Source organism: Triticum urartu, chromosome 3 (genome assembly GCF_003073215.2).
Source record: "Triticum urartu cultivar G1812 chromosome 3, Tu2.1, whole genome shotgun sequence".
NCBI lineage: Eukaryota > Viridiplantae > Streptophyta > Magnoliopsida > Poales > Poaceae > Triticum > Triticum urartu.
Window position 1 is genome coordinate 611382468 of NC_053024.1, and position 11081 is coordinate 611393548.

General features: G+C 52.0%; 1 protein-coding gene across 1 annotated transcript; it reads left to right on the plus strand.

Annotated features, from left to right (window-relative positions):
- Window positions 1-1670: 1670 nt before the first annotated feature.
- LOC125545341 (cytochrome P450 94C1-like) lies at window positions 1671-3411 on the plus strand. Its single transcript, XM_048709257.1, has one exon. The coding sequence runs from the start codon at window positions 1791-1793 to the stop codon at window positions 3366-3368; it is 1578 nt and encodes a 525-aa protein (XP_048565214.1). The 5' UTR covers window positions 1671-1790; the 3' UTR covers window positions 3369-3411.
- The last annotated feature ends 7670 nt before the right edge of the window (window positions 3412-11081 follow it).

Below are 11081 nucleotides of genomic sequence, written 5' to 3' on the forward strand. Positions count from 1 at the left end.
TGGATGACTTCCGTGATCCAGACAGCATGGTCGGTCGTGGTGGCATACGGAAGTTTTGAGGGTCGGCGGTGGAGATGCCCTTGGAGCATCTCCGGCCATTCGCCCCCCCCCCCAAGGGCTTTTTTAGGCGTAAAATACCGACTCTTGGGGGCTTACCGTTGATATTTTCTGCATGGGAGGCTCCGGTTCCCAGCCGTCCCCCAAGTTCGCCCCCCAGCCGCCGAGTTCCAACTCAAATTAGGCACAAATTTGGCACACTTCAGCACAAATTCAACAAAAACTATTTTTATCACTTAGTTTATCACATAAATCAATACAAAATCAAATAGGAACATGAGGTGCTCTTCATCGTTGGTGTCGGCCTTGGCTTCCTTCTCCATCAGAGCCGCAAGCGCCTTGTCGTCGTCGGAGTCCATCGCCGAACAGACAAATCGCCAAACACCTCGCGGGCGTGATGGGCGGGCAGCCGCTAGTATCCTTGCCTGCGTGGTCGGAGTCCTCGAAACCTCGCCCAGGAGCAGGATGAAGGCTGTCGCGGCGAAACCCCTCTCTTTTCGGCGGGGGAATGGCCTTTCTAGCGGCGGAGCAACGGCTGTGGGCAGATGGGTGGCGCTGGTATCGGCATGGCGGCAAAGGGGAAGTGGCGTTCTGCCGCACTTGGGTCGAATCTTGGGGACACTAGACAATGGTGGCCCACGCGTCACTTTTCTTTTCACCGAAGCCCCCAAGTGCCTCCCAGTGCACTAGTTCGGTCTGAAATCATCAGGCCAAAAATGAGTCAAATCGACGGAATTCAACATTCTGAAGGTGCGATTGGAGAATTTTTTTTTTTGCACCCACGAAAATAAAGACGTGTTGAGGGGCGGTGCGGCTGGAGATGCTCCTACGATGCAACTTGCGCCTCCTTCTGCCCAGGCGCAGGTAGCACGATAGTGTCCTTGTACCCGTGGGCATCGGAGCTCGGGGCGCATACCGCCATTGATGAGTTTACTGCGCCGCTGTCGCCGCGATCGAGGCCGCGCGCGGGTGAGAAAGATCGGTCGGCCCCGGCGAAGGCAGACGGGCAGAGATGTACCCCGGGCGGTCCGGCGCTGCTCTCTCTGTTGCTGCTGCGCCTGGCTAAGCTAGTGGGCACTGGAAGCACGTGCAAAACGCCACGGCGCAGTAAGTATCCCTGGATCGGCGACTAGTCCAATAGTAGTGGTGGTACAATCGCACTGTCTGGATCGTGGGAGGGAGGCACTGCACTGCAGTGCAATCAATAACTGGCTCTGGCTGGCCCAAGTTGGCAAGCCGCGGGCTTTCCTGTTATGTACGACCGGGTATTGACGTCGCGGTCGACCGACCGGGCCGGGGTAAAAACACAAAGTGCCACCCCGGGAGGTGGGTGACGGTGCGTGGCCCGATCGGACGACGGGCATGGCGCGGCGGACAACATGCAGCACTGTTCCTATAGCTCATGTGGCTCTCCACCTCTAGGGTCTAGACCACCAGCTGCTACAGCCCGATCGACCGAGGTGAGCTCGAGCTCGAGCGTGCCCAGACCTACTGAGGGTGAGAGAGCGGTCAAAGTCACGAGGGGAAGCTACACGGGCGAGAGTCCATGCCCAGAACCGTCCTTCTACACACGAGCGAGGAGAGGGCCGGGCGGCAGTATAAAACGGCCTCGTCCGGGGCGGGCGCAACGGCACCTCACCTCACCGCCCGCATATGAAAGCCCCCCCGCGCGCACACACACGCACGTACGATAGATAAAAAGCAGGTAGCGCCGCCGTCACGTCGTGCTCGTCATGGGCGTCGAGGCCGCGCTGCATGGGGCGGCGGCGGCGGAGGCGGCGCTGCATGGGGCGCTCAAGCTGCAGCCGCACGTGGCCGGCGCCTTCTTCGCGCTCGCGGCGTGCACCGTGGCGCTCGCCGCCCTGCTGGCCGTGGCGCGCACGCGCCCGCCGTGGTGGTGCGACTGCGCGGTCTGCGAGGCCTACCTCACCGCCTCCTGGGCCGGCGAGTTCGACAACCTCTGCGACTGGTACGCGCACCTGCTGCGCCGCTCGCCGTCGCAGACCGTGCACGTCCACGTGCTCCGCAACGTGCTCACCGCCAACCCCGTCACCGTCGAGCACATGCTGCGCGCGCGCTTCGATAACTACCCCAAGGGCAAGCCCTTCTCCGCCATCCTCGCCGACCTGCTCGGCCGCGGGATCTTCAACGTCGACGGAGACGCGTGGCTGTTCCAGCGGAAGCTCGCCGCGGCTGAGCTTGCGTCCCCCGCGCTCAGGGCTTTCGCCTCGGGCGTCGTGGCTTCCGAGCTGCGGGGCCGTCTCGTTCCCCTGCTTGACTCTGCCTGCTCCCACGACGACGACGACGACGACGGTGGCAAGGTGCTGGACCTGCAGGACGTGTTCCGTCGCTTCGCCTTCGACTGCATATGCAAGATCTCCTTCGGCCTCGACCCGGGCTGCCTCGAGCTGTCCATGCCGGTGTCGGCGTTCGTGGACGCGTTCGACACGGCGTCGATGCTCTCTGCGAGGCGCGCGACCGCGCCGTTGCAGATCATATGGCGGCTGAAGCGGTTCTTCAACGTCGGGGACGAGAGGAAGCTCCGGGAATCCGTGCGCCTCGTCGACGGGTTCGCCGCGGAGGTCACCCGGCAGCGACACAAGCTCGGCGGCGCCGCGTCCGGCAGCGACCTCCTGTCGCGGTTCATGGGCTCCATCAGCGACGAGAAGTACCTCCGGGACATCGTCGTCAGCTTCATGCTCGCCGGCCGCGACACCGTCGCCTCAGCGCTGACCGCCTTCTTCCTGCTCCTCTCCGATCACCCGGAGGTCGCCGCCGCCATCCGGGACGAGGTGTCACGCGTCGCGGGCGGCGACGACGGCGACCGGCCGAGCTTCAGCAAGCTCAAGGACATGCACTACGTGCACGCGGCGCTGTACGAGAGCATGCGGCTGTTCCCGCCGGTGCAGTTCGACTCCAAGTTCGCGGCGGGCGACGACACGCTCCCGGACGGCACGGCGGTGGCCAAGGGCACGCGGGTCACCTACCACGCCTACGCCATGGGCCGGATGGAGTCGGTGTGGGGCCCCGACTGCTCCGAGTTCCGGCCCGAGCGGTGGCTCCGCGACGGGCAGTTCGTCCCGGTGAGCCCGTACCGGTACCCGGTGTTCCAGGCCGGCGTGCGCGTCTGCGTCGGCAAGGACCTCGCGCTCATGGAGATGAAGGCCGTCATCGTCGCCGTCGTCCGGGGCTTCGACATCCAGGCGATCGAGCGCAGCTCGCGCCGGCCCAAGTTCGCGCCGGGGCTGACGGCCACGTTCGCCGGCGGCCTGCCGGTCAGGGTCCGCCGGCGAGCGCGCCCACCAACCTGATACGGAATAAACAACTGTTGGCGATCGCGCTCTTGTTCGCTTATTCTCGCTCGTTTCGTCCTTTGCAACAGGGATAAAATCGCGCGCTAGATTGTATGCCGCTGGCAGCCCGTGGGCGCTGGTGCCGTGAGTGCGCTGGCGTTTGGCAGCACCGAGCAGCAGCGGATCGATGATGCCGGACGATTGATTAGTCGGTACGTACGTACGCAGCTCTCCACTTGGGATTGAGAGCCGAGATCGATAGATCTACAGATAGATTCCTCGAATCGACAGCAAATTATTGAGATCGGATCAGGCTTCAGTTACGCGCGACTCTTGTGTGGTACGGATAACGGAAAGACTATATGAACCGTTGTGCACTTGATATGAAAGAAAAACAGTATAATTGTGAAAAAAGATAAAAAAATTCAAATCTTTTTGGAAATAAATTTGACCTTCTGTTGTACTCGAATAAAAAAATCATGAGGAAAAAACTCCCATCAACTTCAGGGAAGAAAACCCAAAAAAATTAGGACAGAAAAATGTGAGTAATAACTTGTACTCCCTCCGTCCCGAAATAAGTGAGCTTGAGACACTTATTTTGAAACCAAGGGAGCATATAGTGTTAAAAAAATTGCCCAGAATACCATGAAAGTCATTCCTCGACGAAACCTTTTATGCAAGTACAACAAAAGGTCAAATTTGTTTGAAAAATGTTTAGAAATTTTGGCTATCTAAAATATAATTACTAAATTATTTTTCATGCCGGGTGCATATACACCCGAGAGCCAAACCTCCGCTTTCACCTGACGGGTCAGGTTTGTGCACTTCAGCTTAACGCTCTCCACTCTAAGGGGGAATATGGGACATATTTTAAACGGATTCTACTCCTAGAAGGTGGTAAAAGAAATGTCGCGTTGAACAGTGGTTGCCCATCGTTGAAGTGAGGTCGCCGTCATTGTCGTGGCGCAAAAGGTGAAAAAAAATTGCTATCATTGTCATGGAAAGAGGGAGAAATGCCGAAAGTGTTCCTCTAATCCGGAGCACACATGCATCCGTGTGAATGGTAAAAAAGAGAGGAGAAAAAATGCCCATGAACATCAATAAGTGTTCCGGTTGCCCGTAAAATTTCATCACGGAAAGCCATCCTTCGTGGTCTCGGCATAAACAAAAATGATCTACATGCTCTATTTTTGGGTCCTGAAAATTTTTACAAGCCGCCAAGGATGTCTTTTCGCCGTCAAAATTACCAGGGTGCTAAAACATCTACTATGTTGATGTCGAGTGTAAAATAATTTCAGATTTTTTTGACCATGTCTACCGTTTTATTTTCGAATTTTACTCTTTATTATGCGAGTATATTTGAGCTGGGGAGCAGAAAATGCACCTGCACGTTTGCACGTACCCCTACATATGCGGGGCTACTTCTTGGCGGTCCTGCGGGTGAGCCGGCCCGGAAGGAACCGAGGCGCAACGCGCATGTGCTGTTGCTCGTGGGGCGGCCTCCGTTTCAGATCTTCTCCCTGCACCTGCATGGTCCAACCCAACGTGCTCCCTTCCCTTCCCTTCGGCGACCTGGACCTCGCGCCAGACGGCCATTAAACCGGCGCTGCGAAACGAGCCAGGGCGCACGTTTCCTCGTGCGCGAGGCTTTACAAAAATGGTCCGTATGTTCTTATGCTCCTGGGGGCGGGGGTGAACAGTGCCCCGAGGCATCCGCTGCTCCCACGTTTCGCCGCGCCATTGGCCCCGGCTGATAGTGGGAACGCTTTCGCTACAGGAACGGGGCAAGTTCCATGCTGCTTCCGGGGGTTTTCAGATCGGCATGGCCGGCTTCAGCTGAAGATATGTCGATAAGATTGCATGCTTCTTCTTCTTTTTGTACCCGGAGCCAACCAAATGATTGTGTGCTGTGTCGGCGAGTCGGTGATGGTGACAAGGGGTGTACGCGTTCACGCGCAAGTTGTGTCACTTGAAACTAAAGCAAAATAGGGTCATCGGAAGTTGCAGCCGCCGGCATCTTTGTAGATTGATGACTTCTCGACGCTGCTTTTACGAGCTCATGGCCATGGCTTTGCCGAGTCAGGCGCGGGAAGGCGGCAACGAGTTTTGCTCATGCCACATTGTCGCTGGATACAGATGTATTGTTCAGTTTTTACGATGATAAGTACTCCCTCTGTCCCATAATATAAGAATGTTTTTGACACTACATTAATGTCAAAACCGTTCTTATATTATGGGACGGAGGGAATAGTTTGTAAGGGTATGTACCACGGTACTTAACATGTGTCTTAAACAAAATAAGGCCAATCAAGATGCAGCTCAACAGTATTGGCATTTTTTTAACTTTTACAGTAGTTGTTCTGCTATTTTCATTAGGTAGGAGAAGGCAACAAAACATTGTACAAGGACTAAGTCGAAAAATAGAATTTTGAAGCCACACTATTTTGACAAGTTATATGCGCTCAACGGGCGTGGATTTCAGCGGCTCAATGAGGCGCTCCTCACCCTCATCCCTAAGAAGCAGGATGCGGTATCCCTCTTTGACTATCGGCCTATCAGTCTCATTCATCTCATTGCAAAGCTATTCGCGAAGGCGCTCTCCCTCCGACTAGCACCGCATCTGGGCCAATTGGTCTCCACGAACCAAAGCGCGTTCATTGCTGGCCGGAGCATCCACGACAATTTTCTCCTCGTTCAGCAAACGGCCAGACTCCTCCACAATCTCAAGATGCCGCGGACGCTCCTCAAGCTCGACATCGCGAGGGCGTTCGACTCGGTGGCCTGGCTTTTCCTGCTTGAAACGCTCCGACACCTTGGCTTCGGAAACCGCTGGTGCGGGTGGATCTCTATTCTACTTTCCACCGCGTCCACGCGAGTGCTCTTCAATGGCGTTCCTGGGCCGCCTATCCTTCACGCTTGCGGGCTGCGACAAGGGGATCATGTCTCTCCGATGCTCTTTGTCATTGTCATCGACGTGCTAAACTCGCTTCTCTAGCGAGCCGTCGAGCGTGGCCTCCTCCAGCGGTTGACCACGAGACACCTGGCCTCAAGTGTCTCCCTTTACGCGGACGATGTTGTCATCTTCTGCCACCCCGACACCCATGACCTACGCACCATTCGCTCCCTACTTGACATCTTTGGCAAGGTCTCTGGGCTCCGCACAAACTTCGCCAAATGCTCGGCATCGCCCATCCAGTGCACCGAGGAGCACGTGGCCACGATCGAGGCAGAGATGGCATGCCCGATCGCCAACTTCCCGGTGAAGTACCTCGGCCTTCCGCTATCCATTCGCAAGCCCTCCACGACTGACCTCATGCCGCTTGTTGACAAGCTTGAGAGGAGGCTCTCCACTTGGCTTGGATCGATGCTCTCTCTTGGCGATTGCCTTGCGCTCTACAGGCATGTTCTCTATGCCATGCCCATTCACATCATCGTCGCCATCGCCGTCAACAAGACTATCCTCGCGCGGGTGAACCGGATCATTCGCGGCTTCCTTTGGATTGGCCGCAAGGATGCGTGCGGTGGGTAGTGCCGCGTCAACTGGGACGCGTGTGCCGCCCCACCTCCCTTGGCGGCATGGGGAACCGTGACCTGCAGCGCACTGGTGTTGCTCTGCGCGCCAGGTGGCTTTTGGCTCCAGCGCACTGACACCTCGCGTCCCTGGAGCAAGCTCCACCTCCCCCACGACCCGATGGCCGAGCAGATTTTCAGAGCCTCCACCACCTAGGAGGTGCGAGATGAACATTCTTGCAAGTTCTGGACGGACCCCTGGATCGAGGGTCAATCCGTCTCTGAGATCGCGCCCCTAGTTTTCTCTATGGTCTCCCGGCGGCATCGCCGCGACAGGACGGTGGCTGAGGGCCTCCCCGAGCAGGCGTGGGTGCGCGACATCGCCGGCGCGCTCGGCCCCGCCGCCCTTGTCCAGTACGTGGATCTCTGGCGCACTCTCCAGACCAAAGCCCTTGCAGCCGGGCACGACGTGCTGCGCTGGAGATGGACCAACTCCGGCGACTACTCGGCCAAGACCTGCTACCTTGCGCTCTTCCACGGCTCCATCTCAGATGCTTCTTGGAAGACATGGGCCCCCCTCCGCATCAAAGCCTTCATCTGGCTGGCCCTTCAAGATCGGTGCTGGACGGCCGCTCGCCTCGCACGCCGTGGCTTACCGCACAACGACCGGTGCGTGCTCTGCGACCAGGCCACCGAGGACATGCACCACCTATTCTCTGCTTGCCCCTTCTCCCGCCAAGTTTGGCACGAGGTCCTATCTTGGTGCCGATCAACCGCTACGATCCCGGCCCCGAACATGTCCTTCGCGGATTGGTGGATCAACGCGTGCTCCATAGCGCCCGCTGCTCTTCGGAAGGGTCTAAACTCCATCATTGCCCTCACGGCCTGTGCTATTTGGAAACATCGGAATGGATGCGTCTTCGACCAGCTGCACCCATCCATCGCTAGTTTGCTTCGATCTATTCAAGAAGACGCTCGCCTTTGGGCTAGCGCCGGCGCCAACGGCTTGGCGACGGTGATCTCTGAGAGATAGGCTATAGTCTGATGTATCGGGGATGAGCAGCCCCTACCTCATCTGCTCTTGCTACTAGTGCCCGCGCCAGCTTGTGTACGCGTGGCCGTTTGTAGCACTCATCCTATGTATTTTTTTCACCCTTCCTATCAATGCAATGATACGCAATCTTTGCGTATTCGCGAAAAAAAAACTATTTGGGCCTATTTGGTGTAAGGAAATTCATAAGAATTATGAACTGGTTTATTCCTTGGATTTTTTTCTGTAGGACTTGTTTGGTTTGCACCAATGGAATTCACAGGAAATTTTGAGATGCGTAAGCATGTTGCGTTTGGTGACAGAGTGACGGTAATAGCTCTATTTGTTTTTGAGAGAAGTGCATATTTCAACCTTAAACTCTCGCCCTAATTTAATTTACAACCCCGAACTGAAATACCAATTAGAACACAACCCTCAACTCTCAAATCCGTTTAAATTACACCCCTCCCCCGCTTGTTCTAAGCTAGTTTTCTCATATGTAGGAGGTGTTTGACCAATTTTTTGGTCCAATTTTAACCAAAAGTTCAAACAGTCTAGAAAAAATTAAAAAAATGTGAAAAATCAACACTGCCATGCTGACAAATCTAGAAAAAATAACACTTCTTGGAAAAACAAAGTTAGTAATACAATGGAAATTCAATTTTAGTACCTTTTGTTAAATTTGGCCAAAAAATCCAAAGTGCCCAGAAAAATTTATGTAAAATCAACACTACTATGATGACAACATAGAGTTTTTTTGAAAAGAAGATTTAATAATACAGTGGAAATTCAATCAAATTTGACCAAACATTCAAAGTATCCAGAAAAAATTATGTAAAATAAACACACTTTTTGGACAGACAAAGTTTAAAATACAGTAGAAACTTACTTTCAACCTTTTTGTGAAATATTGACCAAAAACTCAAAGTGCCTCGAATTTTTTGAAAACATTATGTAAAATCAACAGTGCCATGATGATCAATCTGAGAAAAAAATCACACTTTTCGGACAAACATATTTAAAAATACAATATGATCAATCTGGAAAAAACTTTGATTTTTTTGGTCAAATTTTGTCCAAAAAGGGGCAAAAATTGAACTTCCGCTATATTTTTCAATCGATTTGTCAAAAAAGTGAGAACCTTTTTCAGAATGGTCGGAATAGTAGTGTTGATTTTACAAACAAATAGTTTTTCTGGAAACTTCAAATTACTGGTCAAATTTTGTTCAAAAACCACCTTTAGGTCAAGTGATGGGGATAATTTACACGGATGAGAGTTGAGGTTGTGCTCTAAGTTGTATTGAAGTTCAGGGTTGTAAATTAAGCTGAGGCGTAAGGTTGATACGTCTCCAATGTATCTACTTTTTCTCGCGCTTTTCCTTTTGATTTGGACTCTAATTTGCATGATTTGAATGAGACTAACCCCGGACTGACGCTATTTTCAACAGAACTACCATGGTGTTATTTTTGTGCAGAAATAGAAGTTCTCGGAATGGAACGAAACTTTTCAAGGAATTTTTATATAATATATAAGAATTTCTGGAGCCAGGGCCTACCGGAGAGGGCCCCCTGGGTGGGCACAACCCACCAGGGCGCGCCCCCTCTCCTGGCGCGCCTAGGTGGGTACCCACCTCGTGGCCCCGCAGACCTCATCCCTGACACTATAAATTCCTATTTTCAGAGAAAAAAATTGGGGAGAAAGAATTATCGCGATCCATGAGACGGAGCCGCCACCAAGCATTGTTCTTCCTCGGGAGGGCAGATCTGGAGTCTGTTTGGGGCTGTGAAGAGGGGGATCTTCGTTCTTCGTCATCACCAACCCTTCTCCATCGCCAATTCCATGATGCTCCCCACCGGAAGGGAGTAATTCCTTCGTATGCTCGCTGGTCGGTGAGGAGTTGGATGAGATTCAGCATGTAATCGAGTTAGTTTTGTTAGGGCCTCATCCCTACTATCCACTATGTTCCTAGATTTATGTTGCTATGACTTTGCTATGCTTAATGCTTGTCACTTTGGGCCCGAGTGCCATGATTTCAGATCTGAACCGTTTATATTATCATCAATATATCCATGTTCTAGATCCGATCTTGCAAGTTATAGTCACCTACTACGTGTTATGATCCGGCAACCCCGAAGTGACAACAACCGGGACCACTCCCGGTGATGACCGTAGTTTGAGGAGTTCATGTATTCACTATGTGTTAATGTTTTGTTCCGGTTCTCTATTAAAAGGAGGCCTTAATATCCCTTAGTTTCCAATATGGACCCCGCTGCCACGGGAGGGTAGGACAAAAGATGTCATGCAAGTTCTTTTAATAAAGCACGTATGACTATTTACGAAATACATGCCTACATTATATCGATGAACTGGAGCTAGTGCTATATTGCCCTAGGTTATAACTGTCACATGATGAATATCATCCAGTAAGTCACCGATCCAATGCCTACGAACTTTTCATTATTCTTACTGCTAAGTTACCATTGCTATCATCAATGTTACACTTGCTACAAAATTACTGCTATCACTGTTACTGTTACTATTGGTGCTGCTACTACTATCAAAACTATCAAACTACTTTGCTACTGATCACTTTGCTGCAGATAATTAATCTCCAGGTGTGGTTGAACTGACAACTCACCTACTAATACCTTCAAATATTCTTTGGCTCCCCTTGTGTCGAATCTATAAATTTGGGTTGAATACTCTACCCTCGAAAACTGTTGCGATCCCCTATACTTGTGGGTTATCAAAGGTAAGGGTTGAAACATGGACCTGTTTGTCGTTTGATATTAGATGGATTCAATCACACCCTACCTTTGAAGAAGGTTGTGCTGTGTTACTGTACTTTGTATCCATGTACATGAAGGAAATATGCCCTAGAGGCAATAATAAAGTTGTTATTTATATTTCCTTATATCATGATAAATGTTTATTATTCATGCTAGAATTGTATTAAACGGAAACTTGATACATGTGTGAATACATAGACAAAACAAAGTGTCCCTAGTATGCCTCTAATTGACTAGCTCGTTAATCAAAGATGGTTAAGTTTCCTGACCATAGACATGTGTTGTCATTCGATAAACATGATCACATCATTAGGAGAATGATGTGATGGAAAAGACCCATTCGTTAGCTTAGCATAATGATCGTTAAGTTTTATTGTTATTGCTTTCTTCATGACTTATAC

Bases quoted from the DNA above. Each gene is read 5' to 3' on its own strand.
- LOC125545341 (XM_048709257.1), top strand. From the start codon at position 1,791: ATGGGCGTCGAGGCCGCGCTGCATGGGGCGGCGGCGGCGGAGGCGGCG.